The sequence below is a fragment of the Aulostomus chinensis genome, chromosome 2, assembly GCF_037954235.1.
Source record: "Aulostomus chinensis isolate RoL2024-O1b breed Wild chromosome 2, RoL_Achi_v1.0, whole genome shotgun sequence".
NCBI classification, from domain to species: Eukaryota; Metazoa; Chordata; class Actinopteri; order Syngnathiformes; family Aulostomidae; genus Aulostomus; species Aulostomus chinensis.
The window spans coordinates 2,377,429-2,403,451 of NC_141321.1; the positions used below are offsets into that span (position 1 = coordinate 2,377,429).

A 26,023-nucleotide genomic window follows, 5' to 3' on the forward strand; every position below is an offset into this window, starting at 1 on the left:
ATAAAAGTTTTAAGTTGCTGGAGTTCCTTCATTGGAGGCATTCAAAGTGGAGGTTTTGAAGATTCCAGGTTTTGTTTCTGTCCTGCGTCTGCTTGGTTTATAGATGGAGTTGAAATGACAACAGACTGAGAGCTTCTGCTCCTGTAGGTAGCAGCTGCTGAGGTTCATTGGTTTAATTTAGGCCTTTTAATGATTAGGAAGGGTTTTCAATGCAGCATCAAATATTATCAGACAAACAAATCCTAAACCTTCTCAAACTGAAGCTGATTTTCTGACCAATATCAAGCCTGAGCGGATTCACTTGGACTGGTCTACCAACAAGTGAGCTGCTAGCTTGAATGAAGCACTTCAACGGTAGGTTCCACTCATTCAGCAGAAACTGAACTCCTTATTTCGACAATAACTTTCACATTCAAGAATTTCATGTTTTATCAGAAAACTTGAGTTTCAAACAAAAAAAGCCTTCATATTCCAAGGAAAGCGCATCGGCGAATATGAACAATTTCGAAGCCTCGACAGTGGAACAGAGAAACAAACCACAGAAACAACGAATCAACATAAAAACACAGAATTTCATCAAAACATGATCAAGCTCACCGGTGCCATGTTGGAAGCCACGAAATTCCTCTCAAAGTCGTTCTGTTCGCTTGAAAAAGTGAGGTTTGTGTAAAGATGTCTGTCAGCAGCTGAGAGCGAACTGACGCACCTGCGACTTTGCTCACGTGACGACGTTTGTTAACGGTCGTGTCGTATCGCGAATGACGCGCTTGGAGACCGAACATAGCAACCAGAGTTCGTCATCCTCTTCTTCTTCTTCTACGCATGTAAAAGTTGTAGTCTCGCGTTGACTGCGTCTGATAGGCAAATAAAGCTCAACAAATACCTGAGAATCACGGAAGAATATCTGACGTTCCTCAAGTGTTACATTTAGGATTCACTCGCTTTTCCAATCACCAGATGCTTTAAATAGCTATTTTATTGAATCACATGGAAAGTAGGAAGCTTTTTTGGGAAAGAAGCAAACACAACTTAACACAACTTGTTTCAGGTGCAAGAGGCAGCACCTGAAACAAAGTGGCTGTGCAGGGGGAGTTGTTAGGAGGAGTCAGACTGTAAGGCTCTATTTGTTTGGTGAGTGATGATGGAAATAAGAAGACAAGATTTTCAGGTTTGGTTTTAGACCCAAACTCCTTGATAACACAAAATAAATTGCTTTTATCTTCCATATTAGGAGCTGTGTTTTTACAGTGACCTTGTGACCTTTAGTGTGTCTGTTACTGGGCTCCATGTGCAGAGAGTCACTGCACTGAACTTGTGCTGGAGGTCTGAGTCCCTTTAAGTCAGGATCATAATTTCTATCTGGCCTCACAAAGTCCCTGTTACTAATGAAAACCCTTGGGTGGGAATCTTTCATCAGTTGAGGTCAATAATCTCAGCTGAACCACATCTTCCACCATCTCTCACTGTCTGTCTGATTGTGAGAGTCTGAGTGTCACGTACCACGGTTGGTGAAGCCTCCAGATATCAACCTACTGGAGTTCATTCTCTGTCTGGATTCGTCCACATGTATGACTTGATATTCAAAGCTAGCATGATCCCATGTCAATGAGCTCTGACTCAATGGAAAGGTGAAGTCTGACCTTTCCAGAGACACCAAGCTTGGTAATGTTGGACTTTCTGGGCCCAAACAGCCCTGGGAGAGTTGCCTCAGCTTTCAGCTGAATTCTGGGAGCAAAACGCAGCAAAAACCTTCCTAAATCTGAACCTGGAGCAAACACAAGTCTCTGGTGCTTTCTCTCTGGACCAAGAGCAGAGAGAAAGTTCACAACTGAGAGATAAAACTGGAATAAATAGTAGGAGAAACTGAATGAACAATTAAGAGGGATAAAAAGGGGAGAATACGTCGTTAAATGAAGAACATTTATTTAAAGAAACATTTTGTATAAAAAACATTGATATTAAAAACATACATTAAACCATTACACTACAAATTCAACATTTTATTACCAATTAGCACTGAAAATGTTTTTATTATTTAAAACCAACAACAAAAAGCACTTTGGAATGAAAGGATAAAAAGTCAACTAATAAAACAAACAAACAACTGAAGGAACTTTCAAAATAAAAAAAAGGAAAAAAAAAACTAAATCTCAGTGAGATTCAATAAAAAAAAAACAACCAAAGAAAGTGAGTCAACTTTTCCCTTCCAGTTTGTTTTGAAATAAAGTTCATCTTAATTCTGTCTCCTCTCTTCTAATGGGGAACAAAAGGAGAACTTCAGAAAATAGACCTCTGGTTGTGGACCCTCCAGGGGCAGACCACATAGGGACAGCAGGCCAACAGAGCCACACATCAACAGTTCAAATAAGCAACTGGACTGAAAATGACATCAGACACATTAAACCACTGAATATAGAAAGCTCAGCCTAGACAGTCAGCGTGTGGTGGTCTTTAACCTCCTGGTTCAAAACCCTTGATCCTGCGTGACCATCATACACAGCTAAGAAGGACCAGTCGGTCCCACCAGGACCAGGTAGTCCCAGCACAGCTGTGTGTGCATCTTCATCTCTACCCACCATCCCTGCACAGAGCTCAGTCCATGGGGGGGTCAGGTTTAGGGTGAGGGTCCATCCTGGGGTCCCGGTCCACCACCTGAAGGTCAACTTAACCCTCCGTGATCCTCTGGACCTCCCCTCCTGGGGTTGAACTGGCCCAGCTGGCTCATGTCACTGTGTATCCTGGAGAGCCGATCACACTGGCCATTCACGCCACCTTGGCCACTGGAGCAAGAGACAGGCAGCTGGGTGAGATGGGGAGGAAGTGGCTCAAACTGCCTTCTGGCCAGTTCCTGCTTGTCAGGCGTCACCATGTGGTCGCCAGCCAAGTCCACATCAAGACCTCCCCTGCAGATGATTGAGAGATCCAGATGTCATCATGGGGTAGGGTTAGGATGTTAGGAGTCCAGGGTTACAACATGGGACCCCTGCCATCTCCTCCAGTGTCCACAGCAATGTCCCTGCTCTCAGGAGAGAAAAGGCTGCATGGTCCTTCCAGCCCTGGAGCCCCAAATCCTCCCAGTCCCAAAGAGGCTGGTGAGTGTGACAGCGCCTTTGTGGCTCCACAGTCCAACCATGATTCTCCACTGAAGCTTCATATTTGCTGGTCTTTTCATTTCTTTTTTAATATTTGAAGCAAACAAAACAAACTAAGGGCTCTTTCAAATGAAAGGATCAAAATGTGCAATGAAAATAACATCAGAACAAGATTCAACAAGTCAACAAAAGATGGTGCGCCAACTGAACATAAAAAGGAAAAGCAACCTTTCAACCTGAGAGGGCCAAGAAAACCTAGGAGCTGAAGGAACAGTTTATGGAGCAAATGACAACAAATAACAAGACACTGTGTTCTTGACCCAAGGGTCAACAAAGGCGGACCTATTCAAACACAGACCAGGCCTACAGTTCTCAGTGAGAGCCTTCATGCTGGTTTTAATATCCTACCTGCATGTTCCTGTCAAACCAAAAGGCTGAGCCCCATTGACAAAGGCCTGAACAGGGGGGTCTTCTTTTGCATGGAAACTATTTGGAGTTCCAGATTTCAACTTTCTTCCAATTCAAACTTTCTGCTTTCACAAAAGAGTAAAGTTTCCATTCTTCTGTCCTACCAGAGTGCACCGGCCAGCCTGTGGGGCTGTGACAGAGGAATAACCCAGGTTCAAGACTGGAAGCTGAGCTGTGGCTGAATGCATCAGTCAGTCCTGAACACTGCAGTCTGATGAAGACCATTCAGTCAGGAGCACTTCTGAGCTTCTTGGCCCTGCTGGTCCTCACTGGAAGAAAACTCCTATTAAATGTATTGGCTGATGGGTTTTGCCATTTTGACAAACGCTCAAAGGAATGTTTCCTAGCAACAATATGACAATACTATTGGTTGGCAATGCATCCTGGGAAATAGAAGTCTTTCAAACCAAAAGTGCTGAATCCCAACTTCAACCCTGTTTGTACAGGATTCCTATCACCTGGGACCTCTAGGATTGTAGTCATTGCAGGGGAGGCCTGCGATCTTCATCTGGTGCCAATGCGCCGTGTCTGGAATTTGGAAAGTAAAAATTCCAAATTCCTGCCATATTTTGCCAAACACAGACGTCCTGTGCTGATCTGCATCTCAGTGTTTGTTGTTGGAATTGCACGCCTTCTCTCTCTCTTTCCAGATGGAAACTTTGATTTGCAGTTTTGACAGCTTTTTAGGAGCAATTTGTAAATTACCAGATGTCCCCAGGTAGAGAGAGAGAGAGACAGAGAGAGAGAGAGAGCAGTACTTTACTGAGGCCTGGTTCAGGTTTCAAACAGTGTTGAAGGAGGAGTTTTGGCCTCTCCTTCTGCCCAGGATGGTTCCACCTCAGTGGACAGGTTAACAAAACACTCATCAACTTAGTGTCCAGGTCGTGATGGCGACTGTCCAAAAATACTTTCAAAGGCTCAGAGCTCAGCACCGATTAATACCATCAACATCGTTCCTGCAGCTTTAAATGAGCCACATCGCTGACTTTCCTGCACTTTGATGTTTTGGAAATCTGCAAACCTCCTGAAATATTTGTTGACAGCTTCTGTGTTGTACTTCTACCTCTACAAGAGGACCTCGGAGTATCTGGGGGACCCTGGCCTCTACGAGGACTCACCGTGGCTGCGGGACATCTTCGCCCAGAGCACACAGTGATGTCACTACCACACAGAAGCATGAGTCCAATATATGTGTAGTACCACAGGCACAACAAGTACATTTGGTGAGTACATCCTAGTTTTATGGTACTGGAGATGTAGAGGGAAGTATCAATTACTACAAATTCATTCATACATTGATGTATTTGATGTTAGAAACACTGTTCGACAGAAGATACTTTCCATGTCTCAGCACGTTACAAATCCTATCAAATCAAACATGAACACAGGAAATAAGGACCCATCAAATCCACAGTAAAATCCTCCTCCCTTCTGGAGAGGATGGTGACAAATTCTGGAGAGACCTTGTCACGTACGGGGTGTTTGGTGGGAAGATGAGACCCAAGTGCAGACAGTAGGGATGGTGCAAAAAGAGGTTTATTAGGAGCCGGAGGCTTGAGGCCGGAGGCTTGACGTGAGGCAGGAGGCTTTGACGAGACGAGACAAAACTGTGACTGTGACGACGACAAATGATGACAAATGAAAACAGCAAACACCGACAAACGCAGACAATGACCCAACCAGGAACTAAGGAGACACAGGTTAAATACAAGAGGGGAAACGAGACACAGGTGGTGCAATCACCCAGGTGAGACACATGAGGTAATCACAGGAGGGAGGTCAGGAAGACAGGACATGACTACAAAATAAAGCAGGAAGCACGAGACAGGGATCGTGACAGACCTTTTATCACCTCAAAGTTGGAACTTCATGATTGAAGGTTTTAGTTTGGACCCCAGAGGAAACACACCATTGATCTTTTTCAGTTATTTTTTATTCAAGCCCCTGCTGTTCTGAGCCCTGGTTCTGAGCCGAGCCCTGAGGTGACGGCGGTGGACCTGATCCTGCAGCTCTCTCACCTCCTCCACAAGTGAACTGTTCTGCAGGTTGAACTGTAAACCAAGAAAACACATCAAATGTTCCCTTCACACAGGAGCGGATGAAGAATGATGACACCTCAACAATGGGGCTCATCAGAACTCATGTTGTCCAGATGTCAGTTGTGTTTGTGTGGCTGACGAGTTTGTGGTCAGGGACGTTGGAGATGAAGGGCCAGGTAAGGCCAGCAATCTGGATCAGAACAGCTCCAAGTCAGACTGCACCTTCAACATTTCTTGAATGCAGAGCCAATGTGGTTGTTCCTGAACCAAACCTTTTGCTTCTCAAAATAATCTGATGCCTCAAGAACAGAGACACACTCTAATTATCAATGAAGGATAAAATGGTCCCTGAGCGTGCAGAGTCTGATGCAGTCATGACGTCAGGCCAACTCACCCTTTTGGCGCGTTTGAAGAACAGGTCTGCTTCTTCCTGTCTGTCAGACTGAAACATAAAAGAGCAAACAGTGTCATCATGAGCTTCTCTCTGCTCTGGGACCACTGCCACTGGACCGCTGCTGCTGGCCTCTGATCTGAGAGTTCCACTGAAGCTGGATTTCATCCAAAAACACAAAAGTCTCTGAAATCAAACGACTGGTGACTGTGGACAGATTCTGTCTCAGGTCAGGGTCCACTGAAGACCACTGACCATGCAGGACCCAGACTGCCACCGTTTAGTCACGCTTGACCTCCACCACTGGAGCCAGAGAACTACATTTAATAACTAGAAGACAACCAGACAGCACAGATTGTCCCTCCAACAAGACCAGCCAGACCCAAAGTAAATCAGGCAGTGTTGAGCAGAGCCTCACGACTCCCGTGTGGTTCCTCTGAGTGACGAGGGGCACAAGTGGGCTTGGTTTTTTCAGTCATTCCATATATTTTTAATATCTCATGCTATATCAGCTGTGACATGCAAAACAACAGGTGGGAGTGACGACTGCAGGACTAATCCTTATTTTCTGGATCACTTATGTCCATCATTTGACATCAATGTCCTTCTAGAATTGTGGACATGTTTGATGTTGTGTTTGTGTTCAGGAACGCTGGTCATTCTGAGAACTGGAGAGGACGTAGTGGGGGTCAGACATGTGAGTGCCTGCCATGTTTGTGTGACTCTGGCAGCCACAGAGGAGTGAAGACCTGAAGCTCTGTCCCCAGATTTGCTGCAAAACTGACTTTATTTGGAACATTTTGTTCTATTTTTCATTTTTTGCAGTGGAATGTTGAGGAGCTGCTCTACTGGTCTGGAAGCTCATCATCACTCACCCTGAGGCAGAGGAGAGACAAGTGAGCACAGACTTCTGCATTCTGGTTGTTCAAACGGTTGGCCTCCATCAAAGCTTCCTCAGCTACACACAGCTCCCCCAGCTACGCACACACAAACACACACACACACACACACACACACACACACACACACACACACACACACACACACACACACACACACACACACACCAGGTTTACCAACAAAAATCCTTCATCTCCCTGGGCACTATGGTAATCATTTCCATCGTCATGGTGCAGGAGGGGTGGTTACCCGGTAACAGGTGATGCCCAGGCCCAGCCAGGTCAGACAGGATGGAGACTGTTGACAAGCCTGCAGGTAGGTGGCTGTGGCTTGATCAGACTGAAAGTTATCAGAACAGAAAGATCCAAATGATCATATGGTTTCACTTGAAGCCTGCTGTTACACTCATCCACACAGTTACAGTGCTTCATACACACACACAAACACACAGACACAAACACACAGACACACACAGGCGCGCGCACACACACAAACACACACACATATACATATATACATACATCCACATATATACATTTTTACATCCATCCATCGTCATCTTCCGCTTATTCCTACACATTAAGGGTCGCGGGGGGGCTGGAGCCTATCCCAGCGTCAACGGGCGAGAGGCGGGGTTCACCCTGGACAGGTCGCCAGTCCATCGCAGGGCCAACATAGAGAGACGAACAATCATTCACACTCACATTCATACCTACGGTCAATTTAGAGTATTCAATCAGCCTAGTCCCCAATTGCATGTCTTTGGATGGTGGGAGGAAGCCGGAGTACCAGAGAGAACCCACACAGGAACAGGGAGAACATGGAGACTCCACACAGAAAGATCCCGTGCCTGAGCTGGGACTCGAACCCGGAACCTTCTTGCTGTGAGGCCACAGTGCTAACCACTGCACCACCGTGCAGCTACATTTTTACAATTTGTTTTTATTTTTGTATGCTACTGCAAAGTTTCAGATGCTTTTTGGCATGAAAAAGCCAAAAATAACCATCACTGTGACCTGGGAGGCCAGGAAGTCCGGCCCCAAGAGGCTTCAAGTTTTCTTAGGCATGAGCAGCCAAAAGCGTCATGTAATGGCATGTTTAACACATGTATATACCAGATTTCTTTCATAAAACCTCACTTTATTGCCTCAAAATGGTGTAACAAAGACAAAGAATGTCATTTACTGTCTATTCTTTCACAAAATTCTAAAATATTCATGAAATTGTTTTTTTTTCCCACAAAAACCTCATATTTTCAAGTATTTCAAACCTAATTTGAGAGACCTGAACAAGTTTGTGATCTCTGCTTGGACAACAAGAAGGAACAGGATGCTGGCCAGGTACCATATCAGCGAGGAGTACATGGCAGCCTTTTGTGAGGACCCTCCACAGCATGCTGCTCTTCACTGGGATGGCAAGATGTTACCAGACATCCTGGGCAGTGAGCCTGGGACTACATCAGAGACTTTTGCTGTGCTGGTTTCCGGGCCACCAGATCATATTGAAGGAAAACTACTGGGAGTGCCAATAATAGACAGCTCAAGGGGAACAGCGCAGGCAGAGGACTCCATGGACTTGCTGGAGACGTGGGGACTTACTGGAGTGACTGCTGCCCTCCTATTTGACACCACGTCCAGGAACAGTGGAGGACACCGTCGTGCTGCCAAGCTTCTGGAGGAACAACTGGACAGACAGGTGTTCTACCTGGCATGTAGGCACCACATCCTGGAAGTGCTGGTTGGTGCTGTCTGGGAGAAGCTGTTTGGTCAGGTCAAGAGCCCAGAAAACCCCTGGTTTAAGCTATTCAGGGAGGCATGGACTGGCCTGAGCACCGATTCCCCTAAAATCCTGACCATCAGAGGGAAATGGCTCAGTGACAAGAGAGTGTACTGTTTGGAGCTACAGGAGATGCTGAGATGGGAGAGGCCACCCAGAGCTGATTACCGGGAGATGGCTGAGCTGACAGTGGTAGTTCTTGGGGACACACCTCCTCCTGGGATCCATGGGAGTCGGCCAGGAGCCATCCACCAGGCCAGGTGGATGGCCAGAAACATCTACTCTATGAAAATGGTGATGTTTTCTGGGCAGCTAGCATGTGATAAAGAGACTGGGACAAAGTTAGAACAGCTCATCAAATTTCTGTCATTATTCTACACACCAATGTGGATGAACTCAACATTCACCCCTGATGCTCCGGTAGAGGATCTGCAGTTCTTCAAGGACATGCTGCACTTCAAGAAAACTGATCCTGACATTGCTCAAGCAGTCCTGGTGAAACTAGACAACCACAGGTGGTGCCTTCCTCAGGAAGTAGGTCAGCATGTTTTATTTGACCTACAACTGGATGTTTGTAAATTATTTGTATTCCTGGTTTGTGGCTCAAGAGTGATTAAAATGCTTCATATTGCTACCAAATATGTTCCTCTGTCTTGTATATCAGCAGTTATCATGAAAAATGGTCTTGAAAAAAGCTGTTTTCATGACGCTTTTGGCTGCTCATGCCTAAGAAAACTTGAAGCCTCTTGGGGCCGGACTGCCTGGCCTCCCGGGTCAAAGTGATGCTTATTTTTGACTTTTTCATGACAAAAGGAATCTGAAACTTTGCAGTCGCATACAAAAATAGAAAAAATTTAATTTTTTTGAAGAACCCTAATATACATACATATATACATACACACATATATATATATATACATCCAAACACACACACACACACACACACACACACACACACACACACACACACACACATATTTATGTACATCTGTCTGACCTTCCCCTCCTGGAGGCAGATGGAGCCAAGGCGGAGGAGAACAAGGTGAGAGTCTGACGGCTGCTGCTGGAAGCTCAGGCTCCTCTCGTAACTCTCCCTGGCCTCAGTGAACAGCCCGGCCAGGTAGTGGCAGTGGCCGTTCAGAGCCCACACGTCTGCATCCTGCTCACAGGTCCACACCACATGAGTTTCAGCAGGTTTGGTAGAGCCTGGTTTACCATACGGTTGCATGGCTGCTCACATTCTCAGTACCAGGACCAAAGAAACTAACAGGGTTGTGTCTCATTCATTAACGTCCACCAGGACTCACTGAGAGAACGTTTGCCTTCTAAGACACCACGTCTAAGATACAAGCAAGTTAGCATCAATAGAAACGCTCCTGCTGTCACTCAGGGACCTGGACTAACGACCTTCTTATTATTTGGAGGGTTGGGTAATTACGTCATCTAATTACAGTAAATGAGCAGGAATTATAAAAGTATGTGTTTGGTGAGCATCATTATCAATAGTCTAACAGTTCAGAGTACAAATACAGGAACAAGGAATCCTGCAGCTAGCAGTCACCACTGGGAGTACCTGGTCTTTGGAAAGCAGCGCCTCTCTGAGGCTGGCAATGGCACTGCAATAGTCAGCTTTCAGCATCTTCAGATGGGCCCGATGAAGCAGGTAGCAAACACTTGGACCACCATCTGAACTCTGCAGCTCATGGGACAAGGCCTTCTCCACCATCTGACAACACAATGGAGCAAGTTCATTACCAACCAAGACACATTGGAACTGTTTTGTTTTTGTTGGAACATGTAGATATTTATCTAAGAATGAAGAAGTTGCTGTGTTTTAAACGGTCTTGCATCTGAGAATCGTCTGTCTGCTCAGTTGGACACCAGACTTCATTGATAGGATTTTTCATTTCCATGATGAATCATTGACTGAAATGGATGTGTTTTCCTCAGTAGAAGCAACTCTTAGTCACTGAGGACTTCTGCCCTCTGGCTCACTTCATATGGGACCAGTGTGAGTCCAGCAGGTTGGTGAGCAGCTGACATGGGTTTGGTTACCTGCAGGGCGTTGTTCTGCAGCAGGAACTGGAGGGTCTCTGCATAAATAGAGGAAGTGTAGCTCTTCTGTGCTTGAGGCTCTGGGGCGTCCAGGTCTCCACCCTCTGGGTCTGGGACTGGGACACACAGACTGTAACACCAACGGCTCCAGGGACAAATTCACAGGCCTTCAGGTCGACCCTCGCAAATAACAACAACACTTCCAGATGACTTGAACAAGTCAGTTCATGTTCAGTTTGAGGAGAGTTCCCAAGTGAACTTGATGATGACAGCACACTCATTTACACTCATTTATGAGCCTCTAACTTAAACCCATCTTGTGGATGACCTCGTCCCACTTGAAAGAGATGCTTCACTCAAAATCTGTCTTTTGCATTTCATGTACATTTAGATTGAAGCCAATGGTGACTAAAGGCTAACGGCAGCAAGACGGTCCAGAAACATCAGATTACAAACTCTCCAGTGCATCGTCCAGTAGAATCCACGTCTTTATCCACCCGTCTGCTCAGTAATCCACTAACAATGAGTTGAGTGACAGTTTTACTGCTGTAGGTGTTGGTAGCAGCCAGCCGCTATCAGTTTGAAGCTAACTATACATGGCTGGCTCTTTCTGGATCCACAATGTAGAAATGCAGCTGGGGAAAAACATCTACGATGACCTCGTAACACCTACAGTATTTGTGTGTACTTGACCAGCATGGATCAGCTTTGGGGTGAAGTATTGTTGAAAAAAAAGAATACTTAATACTCCAAATGCCTATAAGGAGTGAATCAGGTCAAAGTTTTAATTTTGTAAATCAAAAGCACTGCGAGCCACTCTGGGTCCCTAAACAGAGCTCTAAACTAGGACCAAAGGGTTCGTTGGTTTGTTTGGTGAGTGAAATTTCCACAGGTTCACATGTAGTACAAGTACACAGTTGTTTGTTCTGGTGTGCCTCTTTGGTTGGTTGGCCATGAAGCTTTAGAGTACTTTTACTTGTCTGACTCAGAAACTGGGCAGCAGCCTTGAGAGAAGTCAGGGGCGACTTACTGACTGATTGAGTGACTGACTGACTGACTGACTGATTGACTGACTGACTGACTGAGTGACTGATTGACTGACTCCGTCACAGGTCAGGGTCCACTGAAGACCACTGACTCCCTGTTGCTGCTAATGCTAACAACACAGCTGGTCCTGTAACACAGCAGCGTGGGAGCAGGAAAGATAAAATGGGAGGGAGGCCAGGACGTCCCATGTAACAGTGGAGACATTTCAACAATGCCTCTTGAATTGAAATGTTAACGAGGTAATTAGCTGATTCTCTACTTATTCCAGCTAATTACCTCCTAATGAGCGTATGCAGTCATTAGTAGAAGAGGAGCCCTCTCTCTTTCACTGCTGCATGTCCATTGGGACAAAGGAAAACTGGAACCAGAAAGAAAAAGATGTCTGTTTGTTTGAGGTTTTTCTGTTCCCTTGTGACCAGACTAGTAGGAGGAGCCAGAACATGTTTCTACTCTTCTTCCTCCCTTGTTCACTTTGCCTCCAGGTAAATCATCACCTTCTTCATTGGTGGGAGACCGACGTGCTGACGGGGCCAACTCCTCCCGCTCCTCCTGGTCTCTGGTCTTTTTTGTCATCCTCTTCTCCTCCTTTCTTTCCTCCTCCTTCTGTGTTTCTTCTGCCCTTCTTAGGCGTCGGGCCTCGAGGAAAGCCCTCTCAGCCAGGATGGATTCATCCTGGCTCTCATGGAACAAACCTGGAGAGCAGATGCATAAATGTACAATGAGGTATTTCCAGATTGTACTGCACTCATTTGAATGCTCACATGAATTTTTATTCATTTTAGCTTGAAAAACAAATAGAAGTTGAAGTAATTTAGACTCACGAGTTGTAAATTGACAAAAACTCTGCGATTATTACTGTTTTTGAAAGGACATTAAAAGAAAATACATCCTTAACAGTGCATCAATGAAGAAACCCCAGGAAGATGTTAACAACATGGACTGTCTGAAATCAAATTTGGATTGAAATTAAACAAAAAAAGGTGTGTTGGGGTCTGAATGGCAGACTTTCATCTCACCCAGCAATGTCCAGGCCACCACACTGGGCGGCTCTATGCTGGTGGCTCGCTCCAAGAAGGTGGCCGCTTGCTCAGAATGCTGGGACATCGCTGCCACTACCCCACACATCATCAGGCTGAAGAGACACAATCATTCAGGGGCTGAGTCTCACTTCACATTTTGCAAACTAAACATAACAAATTCCAAAGTCTCCATGATGGGTATTTAATATAAATATCCCAGTATTTAGTGGAGACAGGAAGCTGCAGCTACACTTGAGGCGGACGTGCAGCAGCACCAGCATGAAGAAGATGACACTGAAAACATTCCAGCGTGAAAGAGCATGACTATGAACAACCCATCTGCTTCACTTGAGGGAGCTTTGGAGGAATCCTGCTGCTCCTCTAGATGGTCTGCAGCGACCCCCCACAGCAGGTCTGATCAGCAGCAGCATGACTTTGACGATGACTTCAGTCTCCAAAAGGATCAAAGGGTCAGGAACTTTCCAGTGATTTCTTTATGGTGTCTTTAACAAGGACTTTGAAAGAGTAGATCAGCTGCAGTCAGTAGCTTTCACCAGCTCATGTGCACAGCAGCATCAGCAGATCCAGTAAATACAGAAGGACATTTAACCAGCAACTCTCAAACCTGTTGACATGTGAGAGGACACATGAGGAAGAAGACAGAGAGCTCAACACTGAGCTTGTGACATATTTGAAACCAGACACAAACGTGGAAAGTGGTTCCTCATCAGAGAACTACCTGTCACTCCAAAATGCTGGACACGTCCCTTATATAAGGATACGCCTCCTGGAGGATGGCGCCATGTCTGATCTTCAAATGTCCTTGAAGTGATAACTGTTTGTTCTCAGATCAATAATCCTGATTCACAGCCATAATAATCATCACTTTAGACAAACTCTATTTCTAGTAAATAAACTTGTTGTGACTGACCCGGGCCGGTGCGTCTGCTGGATGGACACGGCCTCATGGAAACACTCTTTAGCCTTCATGTGGTCTCTAGTCAGCATGTAGAGGTTTCCCCTCTCAAACCTGTGGGACGCCTCATTGGGATGCCTCTCTACCAGCTGACGGACAAACATTTGACTTTTTGTTCATTTCACCATTTCTTGCATAGAGAGGATCATCATTTCTGACTTCAGAAGTGAAAAATGGGAATTACTGGTTACTACGGGTTGGTTTTAATTCCACAGACACAACAAAATCAATTTAAAGAGTGCGATTTTAGACCCAGTCTATTGGTGAAGTGTCATGAGTTCACTTGTGTTGCCATTTGACGCTGTATCAATAGCTCAGACAAAACAGAAGGATTCAGAAAACACAGTCTACTTAAGGCTTCGTAAAATAAATGTCAATCTTGTCAGAACATATTCTCTCCTTTCATTTGGAGCACGGAGCAGGAATTGTACCAAGTGAGCGTTGTACCTCCTGGTAGTAGCGAGCGGCCAGCTGATAATCCCCTGTAAACTGAGCCTCTCTTGCAAAATGTCTGAGCTGTTCAGAACTCAGCTGGATCTCCTCAGGGGAATCATCCTCAACCTCATCTGAATAAACCTGAAGAGGTGGAAAAGCTCACAGTGAAAACCTCATTCTGCAGGTGTATTTCATCCATTCAAGTTTTCTTTTATCAGGATGATGTCATTAAATACAGCACCGATACAAGCATGAAACAGCAGGCTTCAAGTTCACACCTCAGATTTTCATGAGGACAAATGTGTGACTGCTGGCAATGTGCAGGCAGGTCTGACACTGGCCGGGTCACATGGTTGGAACTAGACACTGTACTGTTACCATAACAACAACACTCAGCTGCTTCCACTGCATGAGTGACAACAGCCACAGTGAGTAACTTCCTACAGCAACAGTTGTGGGACTGATAAAACAGAGTACACAGTAAAAACACAGTAAAAAAAGAGGGGAGGAAAACATGCACTATAACACAAGTGTTGTGTAACCAGCCTCTGGAGATTTGACAGGCTGAGTCTCAGGCGGAGCCACCAGTCGGCCTGAGTTGAGCTGCCACTTCCCCTGCGAGGCGTTTAGTCTGGTCTTGAATCTTTGGTGTAAACGGCTCTTTCCATGGACAGTGTGTGCTTACCTTGTTGAGAGCAAGGTGCATCTCATCTACCAGGTAGACATAGAGCTTGCTGACAAAAGCCTGCAGGTCCCGCTGGTCAGTGAACGGCTCTGTCCGCTGCATCTTGTCCCGCACAACCCTCACCACTGCGTGCTATACATCAGAAGCAACCGTCACTGGAGGAGGCATCTAATTTCAGGGTTCTTGAGTGTCAAGAGTCTACCAGACCTTCATCTGTTCCTTGAAGGTAAAATATCTCCCAGAGATGTTGAGCGCTCCCATCAGCTGAGCCAGCATTTGCTCTCTAGTGTCAGGCAGCTGGCCTCCAGAGCCAAATAATTCCTGGTACTGCTCGGAAACATGGCTCACCACGTTACTCACCTGATTGTGGAAGTCCTGCACCGCCTACGAGAAAACACACGGGGGGAGAGAGTTCAATAGCGCGCGGTCCATCGTGATTGTGTGTTTATGTGTGTGTCACTGTTCTCAGATGCCGTCTCAGTGTGTTTTACTCTTTCTGCTCTGCTGGGACCGGCCGGTCTGATGGGGATCAATTCTTTGACCCTGCAGGAAGTAAAGACATTTTCACTCATCCTACCGCCAGGCAAAAGGACTCCCATAATGTTCCACAGTCCCAGTCAGAAACAGAACATAGAACAACAGGGGGTGAAGTACTCTGATCTACAACAGACCAGACAGCTGCGGGGTGTTAGACCTGCACCTCCAGTTGACTCATAAATCCCATCAACAGAGTCCACAAAACATTTTACTTCAGAGGCATTTCTGTTGTCATTCTCATACAGAGCACCCACAGGAATGACTTTGTGCCACAGGAATGACATCGTTTTTGTGGCCCAACCTGGAAGTCAGCGTCACATGGGTTTCTTCCATCAAAAGCCAGTGGGATGTTAGGATTGGATCATTGCTGGAAAGAAAGGCTGTGGTGAGCAAACCTTTCTGAGATGTAAGGTTTGATTTGCAAGGCAGTCTCTGCAAATGAACACCATGTTTAGGATTTTTAAAGCCTCCAGCAAATGCAGTCTTTCATGAACAATGTACAGCACAGACCCATGACTTCTTTACCCCGTATGACTTCATGATGACTCCGTGTGGGACAGCCTCTGTAGTCTCACAGCCCTCTCTTAGCAACTGGTTTTAAGACACCAAGAAGGCTTTGAAATTCAAATGTGTGTTATTTACCACCAAACCTTGAATATCTTGAGCTCCTGTTAGCCACAGGCCTTATTTCAGCCATTTACCCAGACTCAGAAGACCTGGAAACATTTTACCTCCGCGCCAGCTCCTCTGGAGAGGGTCTGGGCACCAGCGGCTTCTCCAAGGTGATTTCAATCACAATATAAGTTCTGGCGTCTGCGTACATCTGGAATTGAGGGGATACGATGAGAGCCTGCTGGGATCCATAGTGCACTATTCAGTACTGAGCTGCACTGGAGGTTGACACCCATTGTACAGTTCCTAAAGTCTGTGTTTCTTATCAACTTCAACAGGAGCAGATTTACAACACTTACATGTCCATCATTACTGTTGTGAGGCTTAGATTTGTTCACAGTGACGGCCTCACTGCCGGCTGCAGCTGTCCTGTTCTGAACGGCAGGTTGCTGACACAGCAAAGATACATCAACATTTTGAATTCATTATTGTGATTTAATATACAAGATTTTGTGTAAAAGTAGCAGCAGTAGAAAAAAGCAACCACTTCTTTCTGCTATGGCTGGTAAGGAGGTTGAAGCTCTGCTGGAAGGCCCGTCTGAGGATGCCACACAAATGCCTGGATATTTAGCAGTGGCTATCGAGTGGCTCTGAACTCACCTCCCTCTAAAGCTGCCAGACTGAGCACGGGCAACACTAATCCATCACAGAATTTATCACAGTGTTGTCATAGAAACAAAACCCTTATGTAGAGCTTCATCTAAAACTTGCCCAGCACCGTGCAGACGCTTTAAGGACAAGCAGCCTTCCAAACCTTCTTGGCCGGCTTCTTGGCTCCCTTTTTGTCTCCTTTCCAGTTCCCCCCTGCACCTCTGCCACAGCTTGCAGCCGAGACTCCACGAGCTACGATCTGGCTGGCAACAGCCTTTAACACACTGGTGCTTCGCTTGGTCTTTGAGGAGAAGATCAGTGACAAAGACAGTTGAAGGAGCACCATGACAGCAACACTCCTCCACTGAGACTCTTCATCAGGTTATCACAACAGAGTTACTGAGACACGTCCAGAGACTTTGCTCCAAAGACAATATTGCTCATCCTAGGCTCTTGGTAAGACAGCTAATAAACACATTTTCAAAACTGTTCCAACATAAATCAACAAGGAAGCATTTGTGCGAGTCCGTCTTTTCAAATGTGTGTTTCTCTTACCTTATTTAATAATTCCATTTCAGAGAAGGGCTGAATGCTGTACGCTCCTCGGATGCGGGTAACTTCAGGAAGCAGCAACCGCCCCATATCCACAAATGCCACACCATGGAAGGGGATATGTGGGTCTTCCTCATCCAGCTGGACACACACACACACATACACACACACACACACACACACACACACACACACACACTCATCATTTTCCCTAGCAGACATTTAGTTGGAAATGTTTTATATAAACACTGCTGCAGTGATTGGAAGCAAGGTGTGTTGGCCTTGTGATGGACTGGTGACCTGTCCAGGGTGAACCCTGCCTCTCGTCTGAAGGCTGCTGGGATAGGATCCAGCCCCCCCGCGACCCTGGATGGATGGATGGATTGTGGTGTTTCTTACATTTAACTAAATGGTAACACACACACACACACACACACACACACACACACACACAAAAGCATTTGTCATGTGTCTGTCTCACCAGCTTGGTAGCTTTTGCAGCCTTCCTCACAGGAGCCAATGACCTCATGACCTCTAGTGGCCACAGTCGGCTCTCATTGATCTTCTGACGCAGCCTGAAATGACAGTCAGCATGAAAACCAACACTGACATACGTTTTTACACCTTACAAAAACCTTTTTTGGACCTGGATTTTACATTCTGCAGTTCCACACCTGATTGGGGGAGTCTCTAGAACTCTTTCTGATGTTTTTTTTTTAATAATTTGTTGCTATTTTTAAAAATAAATGTTTATAACATTTATTTTCCATTTGGTTTTGATAAAAGTCGTCTAGAAGACTCAAAGAAATGGGTGTACAAACATATCACAGACTCAGCACCAGCTTCTAACGATCCTCATGACAGGAGGAAGCTGCATTCCTTTTATCTTGGTGTGCCTCTGAGACTACAAACACCTGAGCAGCTTCTTTGTTTGCACTGCCAACACATTCAGGCCTCCATACTTCACCTGCTAATGACACTTAAACATCTACACCCTGTTGTCCTGGAGATTCTGTCTCTTTGTCCTTTGATACAAACCCTGCTCTCCTTACAAAGCTTTTTTTGGTCCAACTTCAACAGAAACGCTGGCTTTTGGGAAATGTGCTAATTTGCGACTGCACCCAGAGCTACACAAGAGCATCCATAGATAACTGCTGGTTAGCTTAATGAGATGAATGCTAGTGGGTGGTGGTGGTGACATGAGTGACTCTTAGGATCCAACTGGGAGCATCAAGTTGGGGGGTGAAGCTGACCTGGTAGCTCCTCCTGCATCCAGGAAACAGCACATCTCTGTGTCCCAGCTCACCCTGTTCATCAAGATCTCTGCGTCACTACGAAACACGCGGTCCTGTTGGGGGGCACAGACCATTAGCTTCATTACTACTACTATTACAGTATTACTCTTCTTTATTCAGGATATCTTCCTACCAAATATTCTTTTACCACATTAAATACTCCTCTCATCTGTCTCTCGCTCAGCCTGAATGTCAACTGTCCTGATGAACTGGTGGGACTAAAATGGCATTTCTGTTTAACCTTGGCCATGTCCATGAAGTTCAAAGGAACCGGGAGGACATCTCATAAAGAATCTCTGTGGATCAACAGCTAGAGACACTGCAGCAAATCTTGGCTCAGCACCAAAACATTCTCGCTAACCCTAACCTGGTTACATTTACAGGTACCTTCAAGCTCTTTAGCTCGCCATCTTCCTCATCAATGGGCTCTCCCTGGAAAAAGGCGCCTGGCAGGAAGTGGTTCCCTGGCGCTAGCAGGGCTTGATGGGGCCTCTTCTTCTGTCGGCAAGTGTGTTCCCTCTGCCCTCCTGCCTTCAGCTGCCCCTCAGAGAACACCAGCACCTGATCCATCTGGGAGACAGCACAGCAGCTGAGTGCTCCTTTCACACTGAAGCAACGGCCCCACGACACCGTTGGTCTGATGCTTCAGAATTAATTCAGTTTCATTCAAACAGTGGACTTTGATTAGAGAGGATATCTCTGACCGCGTTAATATACAGCAGGTCTGCATTTATGAATTTCTCATTTCTCCCCAGAGGGCTGTCGTTACATAAAAAATGACTGTTATACCGATAAAAGTGGTTCTGTTCAGCACCTGGAAGGAAATCGGGGCTGCACAATAAAATCAGCGCTTCAATATATCAGAATCAGTCTGATGGCCAGTATTTATTTCAACTCAGGTCTGTTCAAGTCTCCTCCTCTCCAGAAAAAAACAATATATGATTCAATGGCTTTTTCAGGATTACAGAAATTAAAAACATTGATACTTTATATTTCCATGTGTTTTCCAGGACATGAAAATATGAATATCATATCAATTTGTTTTTATACGTCCACATCACTAAATATCAGCTGCATCCCTCATAAAAGGTAGAGAGTATCAGGCACCTCCTCAGTGACAGGGACCTCCATTGCAGCAGTGTATGTGCATGAAGGAGCTGAGTCAGCCGGGAGAGTCCACGAGTCAGGGAGGGAGTAGGCGGTCTCCACGGTGACCTTCAGCAGGTTGGAGGTGGAGAGTTCCGCCTCTGTCAGTAAAGGTTCTGACACGCTGACAGACACGTCCAGCATCGGCTGCTGAAGGGGTCAAAAGTTCAAGTTTTCTTGTCTTAAAAGGTCAAATCAAAGCGACCAAAAATGGATTTTCCTACCTGAGTTTCTGAAAGCCTCTCCATACACTGGTGAGGAAATAATTAGAGTCATTTTAGTTCGTGACATGAGAACTGTCCACATTCATGACCACAGTCTGAGAGACACTGATTGTTTGAAATCAGTCTCAGGCTACATACACAGTGACAGTTGACAAAGACCATGAAGAGAGTGTTGAGCTGTGGCTGGAGGTCTGAGTGTCATGGAGTGGTCGTGCTTAGTTGATCATTAACAGGTAAAAGGCTGTGCTGCAGAGCTTTCCCACAGAAGATGGTCACTGTTCCTTTGTTGGTCATCAACGCTGAGATCGTTGGGGTTGAATGGGTGTCATTACCAAGAGGTATCAGCTGAGGAGGTCATGTTTTTCAGCGTCTGATGTTTGGTTGTGAGCAGGATTACCAATAATTATGCAACTGAATTCACCGTACTTGGTCCAGGGCGTAGCAGGGGCCAGGAAAGACCAATTTAGGGGCAGATCACTTTAAGATAGCATGGGAATTGCAGCTTTTTAAGATTGGGTTTGGCTGAGTTCCCCTTGGTGGCCATAAGATTCCCACGAGGGCCTCTTCCTGCTACCACTGCAGCCTCCATGCACCATCACAACAGGCGTGTCCACAGTAAGAGCTTCATCCTCCACTCAGCCCAGAGGCAGGTGGAGCAGCTGGTCATAGACAGAGGAGAATGCTGGCTCACCCAGTGACCACAGAAAAACCAACAACCAACCTCCCAAATCTCTAATGTCTCTCTCAGCTCTCATGGCAGTGACACCCTTTATGAATCTGATCCAAGCCTGACACAGTAATTGTCTGTACCACCTTCTGTTGCTACTGAACAATAATAATAATTATAATATTAGATGGTATTATGAATAAATGGCAGTGTAGACTTTTAACTTTTAAAGTGTTTGTTCTTATTTTGTAGATGATGGTTAAGGATGAACTGTGACAGTTGGTTCAAACAAGTAAAGCTGCCTGTGAGGATGCAGGAAGTATCGTCCACATTAAGAGGGTAGAATTCTAAGAAAAATCTGACTCCACCCAAATTAAGGGCAGGTAATTAAAATGAAGTCATATTATCAGGTAAACATGTAAAGTTCTTCCCCAGGATGACAGCAAGCAAATATCAAGGACAACAACATACAAGAGCCTTCTGTCCCTGTCGTTAATATTAGAGAAATCTACTGACTGACCTTGCTGCTGAGTTCCTGGAAAGATCCCCCAACGACTGAGGTGCTGACTGGATGCAGGGGGACTGTGGACGAGAAGCTGCACTGACCTGGAGGTGGAGGAATAGACGTCAGCCCTGCAACTGACACACTGATGGTCAGGAGAGCGCCCCGGTTGGCCTAAGTAGAGGCAGCATGGCTCTCTGAGAGAAGCTCAGTCAAAGCCATTTTAAAAAAGCTCTCCTTGTACATTGTTGATTTGGTGGTTGTGGACATGTGAGACAAAACAATAATACAGACAATGTACTTCTGCACTGAGGTGAAATTCTAAAAAACTGTTGCTGCTTCACACACACACACACACACACACACACACTCACATACACAAAATCTCTCCTTTAACAAAAGACGTAAATAATAAAAGAGTTGTCATGAAGGTACTGTAATGCTCCAAATAGTACACAGTAAAGTGTGAATCTTTGTTTTCTGGTGGGGGTGGGGTTGAGGGAGGGGGGTGGGGGCCATAGTGGTGACCATCATCTGGTAAGTCTCTGTTTTGACGAGCACTGACTGCACCTTGCATCAGGGGCAGCAGGTCCACCACAGCTTGGCCCAGCACCACCGTCTTTGGCTCAGCTTTCCTCTTCTCCATCAGCACTTGCTTCACCGTCACTGACCACAACAAAACCATTCATGTTAAACACAGTGAACTGAGATCAGTTCTTATTTCACCAAAGACACGGCCATCCTGATTGAAACTATACTGTTCACTGTCCTGATTCACTGGAATTGTTTCTGTCCTGCCAGGAATCAAAAGAGAATTCATGGCAACTAAAACTCTGACATGAGCTCTGTTCCATCATTTTAACTCAGGTAACATTTTCTTTAGCTATCATGTGAGCATAACAGGACTAAAGGCTACGTTTGACTACTGAGCCACAACAGACAATCGACTGTATGGAGGAGACCAAGTAAAGCCGCATGTTGAGAAACCTCAGACATCAAACTACAGGAGAGCGTTCTCAGCTCAGGTCACTGTGTTACCTGTCACTGGTTTGTGGCTGAGTTCTGTCAGAGCCAGCATGTCATTCTGGCAGTGCAAGATGCAGGTGAAGTTGTAGTTGGCACACAGCTCCAGGGGATCCACCAGCGTCTTGTCTGACTGGCCCAGCACCGTTCCATCTCTCTCCACCTGAAGAAAACTTTGTACGCTGTCTGGCGTTTTCTTCTGCTAGAAGAGGAGGAACTAATCAGGTGGTCATACACCTCACTATAGAAACAACTTGACTACACACAGACACCTAACAAATTGGAGGAAACCAGGAACACAGCACTGCAGCTGTTTGCCTCCAGGCTTTGTGTCTGTCACCGTGACCTTGACTTTTTGCCACCAAAATCTTATCACTTCATTCTTGAGTGATGCTTGTTGCAGATGTGAAGGAATCCCCTCAGGTGAGCAGCACTAACAAGAAAGGGACTGACGGACAACCTGAAAACCAATCGCCTCCAACTCAAGGCCGGCATTAAAAAAAAACATTAAAAGATTTAGAAAGACACGAAGCCACCATGAGCCACCAGAACAGCTTCCAGGGGCCTTGGTCATGGACTCAATGCAGTCAGTGTCTAGAACTCTACTGGAGTTGATGATGGTGGAGAAAAGTGCTGTCCAAAACCTCTGTGTTTATTAAGGGTGCCTTCAAAGACCATGGCATATAATTCATATCATGATTCTACTCATGAAACCATTGAACCCAGCAGCATCTACATGACATCTTTCTGTACACATTTATTGAGACCTTTCCTTTAATTTGTCACTGTTTATGTAACACTTGCAAACAAAGTTAGCATCACAGGACATAAACACTTTAAAATAACACGGAGAAGTTTTGAAATCCACAAATTATTCACAAAATTTAGAACAGAAAATTATTTTTTTGAATTAAAATCAAAAATAAGTGAATACAGTCTGGGCAAATTTACTGACTGACGCTCATCACCACACAGATGAATGTGAATCGCTTCCAAAGCCACAGGTGGAAGCAAACGGACAGCTACCATGCTAAAGCTACACAGAGTTCTAAACGCCATGACGACAAAAGCTGCTGGTAGTCGGCTTCTGATATGTGATACGTCTGCCTTTTATGAAATGGCAAATAAGGCACAGAATCCAGGCTCATTTACATTCGTCCTTGGTTTCGTCAATAAAATGAGCATTTTGTTCGTTTCTAAAAGTTCAACTATCTTACCGGACTGAAGTTGGTTCCTCGAATTATTCTGATTTTGATTTCCGTTTTGTTTTTGTCTTTGTCCATGGTGATCGTAAACTCGCTACTGTTAAACACGTATTCGGGAAGAGAAGCTTCCGTTGTAGATAGCCGACGGAGTCCCGTTCCTATGGCAACGGTGACACGTTCATAGACACCGATTGGAAAAACCTGAAAAATAAAATTACAAGTTGCATGAAGATCAAACAAAATTATGTAATGGGATTCTGAGATTTCTGATACTTCTGATTTCCGATTGAGGGGTAACGCTCCCTCAAACCAAAATTTTAGAAGTTGAGAAAAACACACTGATATTCTCATAAAATTAATATATTATGAGTTGACAAAATTATCTGCAGTAGCAGAAAAATCAGCCCAAAAAGGTACGAGATACAGTCTCAGCTCTCAGCCTTCAGGTGGGACCAAGTTGGACAGGTGTCAGGGTAAACATGACCAAGTGGAATCCAATTACAAGACAAAAACAGTTATCCACAGCCCCCCCCCCCCCCCCCCCAACACCCTTTCCTGCCTCCGTTGCCATCTTGTGTCCCCTTCACATTTCTGTCTGCCCCCTTATAGATGCCTGTCTAGAACCGGCCCTGGTCCAACAATGTCTGTCGTTCTACGTACAACCAGAGCTGCGTACACCGTGCACGCTATCATTCCAGCTGTACTACGGCTGCAGCTGCACCTTGCTACACTTTTGCAATGAGGAATGTAGTTATGTCCGTACATTGGGCATAACATAGTGATGTGAAATGTTACAGATGTTGTATTGTAAGTTTCTGCTGTTCGGTGGCGCTGTGGTTGTTGTATTGCGCCTGGCTGGGAGCTCTGTCACAAATTGGTTGAACCTGTTGGGTGTGGTTGTCGCACCACAGTAAAATGTGTGTGAATGCTACAACTTTGCGTGGCGTCTTCTTCGGACCCTTTCTCAGATAGAATAGTCGTCCCTAAAGAAAATGGCTGTCTGGCAGGAATGCATGGCGGCAAAATGTTAAAAGTGCAGCTTGTTGGTGGTAAGAGATGTTTGTGCTGGTGTTGATTCCACAGCAGCACCTTCCTAGGGGTCTGCACTGACTGGGCATCAGTGTCTCATATAAACCCACATCTAAATAACTGAACGTCCCTTTAATGACCCAGATGCTAGTGTTCATGCTGCATGAAGGGTGGACTCACTGTGTGTGCTGGATCTTATGATTCGTCTGGAGCCACAAACCACCAGCAAATGAAGCTTCGATAAATCGTTGTTGCTAATTGTCAACTTGTTCAGCAACTGATGCCACTGAGTGCCATGGTTTGTGTTGGCATTGGTGGTAAGCTCCTCGTGAAGGTGGGCTGTGCTTGGCCAGGCATGGATGAAGATTGATCAGAGGCTTGGACCCTGCCTAAAGTGACAGGAACATGGATAGATGCAGATTACCTAGGCCCTAGGCCTACAATGTAGGGAAACTGGAAGCTGACCTGGGAGCAGTCTTCTTGCTTTGAGCACCACTGCATGAGCCGTGGGGTTGTGTGCAGTGGCGGGGTGGCCGTCGGGACTACCGGGAGTTTTCCCGGTGGGAATTGCTTGATATACTGCTAGCAAAGGGGCAACTGATAGTTCAGGTGGAAGAGCAGGCTCTGTTTGGTGAGCAGGTGAAGATGGCCTAGGTGATGTTTGAGACAGTACAGGGGAGCCTTATGCATGTTAGGCTGGGTTAAGTCTTTTCCACCTTGGTACCCATCCATAAACTCAGTAGAAGGAGCCTGAGCTTCATCACTGGGTTCATCGGGGCCAACAGTGAATGCCAACAGGATCTGAATCCGCCATTTTAGGTCACTGTATGGAATGTGGCTCAGTCTCCGGCTCGAAGGACTGATTTTGTTGGCTATTATGATTCGACTGGAGCCACAAACCACCAGGAAACGAAGCTTCGATAAATCGTTGTCATTTATTGTCAACTTGTTTAGCAGTTGATGCCACTGAGTGCCACGGTTCTAAAGGAAATAAAATGATAAATTATGCCTGATGCATGCAAATGAAATACAGTTTATATTCTAATATCAACATGCTAGAAACAATATCCATAAAGCAAATAAACCAAACATGACCCCTCAACTTAGGCATCTTAATGTACTAAACAACAACTTAAACATCATAATGCAGATAAAATAGTCAGGGTTTACTCACAATGAAACAAACTCAAAGTCACAAACTCAGGTGAGCACCAACACACCCAGTCTGCAGACAAAGGAAAAAGGAGGGAAGGCCTCATCCAGGCCTCTCTTTGTAAGGTGGGAGGAACAGTGGGCGGAGCTCCAGTCCTCATCCTCCTTGGTTCTGGGAGGACAGGAGGTCACAGCCTTAACAGTTTCTAACAGTGCTCCTCTATTTTGGCTTGTGTTTATTTCTGTTTTCCCTGTGGGAAGTAGAATATCAATTCAGTATTGAAAAGTAAAGTGGCAATGCTCCTCTCATCAGTAGCAATGATGTCAATATGTCATCGTTGAAATGTTGTCAGAACGTGTCACAAAACCCCTGCACAGCGTTTTTCCTCTGGCATCTTCCCAGCGCCTTGTCAGCACCTTTCTACCAGAAAAACACACTCAGGCCCTGAAAGGTCAAATATAACAAGGATCCTCTGTTTGGAATCACTGGAGAACAAATTGACGTCTCATAATTGTTGATTTAACTTGTCCAACCATAAACATCA

At 45.5% G+C, this 26,023-nt stretch overlaps 1 protein-coding gene and 1 long non-coding RNA gene across 6 annotated transcripts; one reads left to right on the forward strand and one right to left on the reverse strand.

Moving 5' to 3' along the window:
- Positions 1-209: 209 nt before the first annotated feature.
- Positions 210-6,959, forward strand: LOC147268788 (uncharacterized). The gene is made up of 4 exons (XR_015119095.1): positions 210-354; positions 4,633-4,783; positions 6,638-6,687; positions 6,816-6,959. It is a non-coding gene; the product is annotated as an uncharacterized LOC147268788 (long non-coding RNA).
- Positions 5,464-25,562, reverse strand: LOC147268789 (cilia- and flagella-associated protein 70-like). Of its 5 annotated transcripts, XM_086222770.1 has the most exons (31): positions 25,501-25,562; positions 24,792-25,307; positions 24,507-24,715; positions 23,310-23,498; positions 22,108-22,294; positions 21,640-21,735; positions 21,088-21,173; positions 19,901-19,927; positions 19,638-19,826; positions 18,918-19,100; positions 18,489-18,583; positions 17,717-17,810; positions 17,536-17,601; positions 17,239-17,376; positions 16,847-16,984; positions 16,392-16,481; positions 16,152-16,243; positions 15,375-15,426; positions 15,091-15,267; positions 14,884-15,015; positions 14,211-14,339; positions 13,719-13,852; positions 12,785-12,900; positions 12,263-12,460; positions 10,722-10,837; positions 10,240-10,392; positions 9,664-9,825; positions 7,140-7,229; positions 6,866-6,967; positions 5,994-6,041; positions 5,466-5,611 (listed from the first exon to the last, which is right to left on the reverse strand). In XM_086222770.1, the coding sequence occupies exons 4-31, from the start codon at positions 23,373-23,375 to the stop codon at positions 5,486-5,488; spliced, it is 3,282 nt and encodes a 1,093-aa protein (XP_086078896.1). In that variant the 5' UTR covers positions 23,376-23,498; positions 24,507-24,715; positions 24,792-25,307; positions 25,501-25,562; the 3' UTR covers positions 5,466-5,485. The 5 variants fall into 5 exon arrangements, with proteins under 5 accessions (XP_086078927.1, XP_086078910.1, XP_086078920.1 ...); XM_086222776.1 differs by lacking the exons at positions 15,375-15,426; positions 16,152-16,243; positions 16,392-16,481; positions 16,847-16,984 and having other exon boundaries at positions 5,467-5,611; XM_086222784.1 differs by lacking the exons at positions 21,088-21,173; positions 21,640-21,735; positions 22,108-22,294; ... (2 more) ...; positions 24,792-25,307; positions 25,501-25,562 and adding an exon at positions 20,039-20,505 and having other exon boundaries at positions 5,465-5,611.
- Between the last annotated feature and the right edge of the window lie 461 nt (positions 25,563-26,023).

Excerpts from the sequence above, each read along its gene's own strand:
- LOC147268789 (XM_086222770.1), bottom strand. The coding sequence starts at position 23,375 with ATGGACAAAGACAAAAACAAAACGGAAATCAAAATCAGAATAATTCGA. Across the intron at positions 17,811-18,488 it reads GATGCAGGAGGAGCTACCAG|GCTGCGTCAGAAGATCAATG; the intron begins GTCAGCTTCACC and ends CTGTCATTTCAG. Across the intron at positions 16,482-16,846 it reads CCAAGAAGCCGGCCAAGAAG|CAACCTGCCGTTCAGAACAG; the intron begins GTTTGGAAGGCT and ends TTGCTGTGTCAG.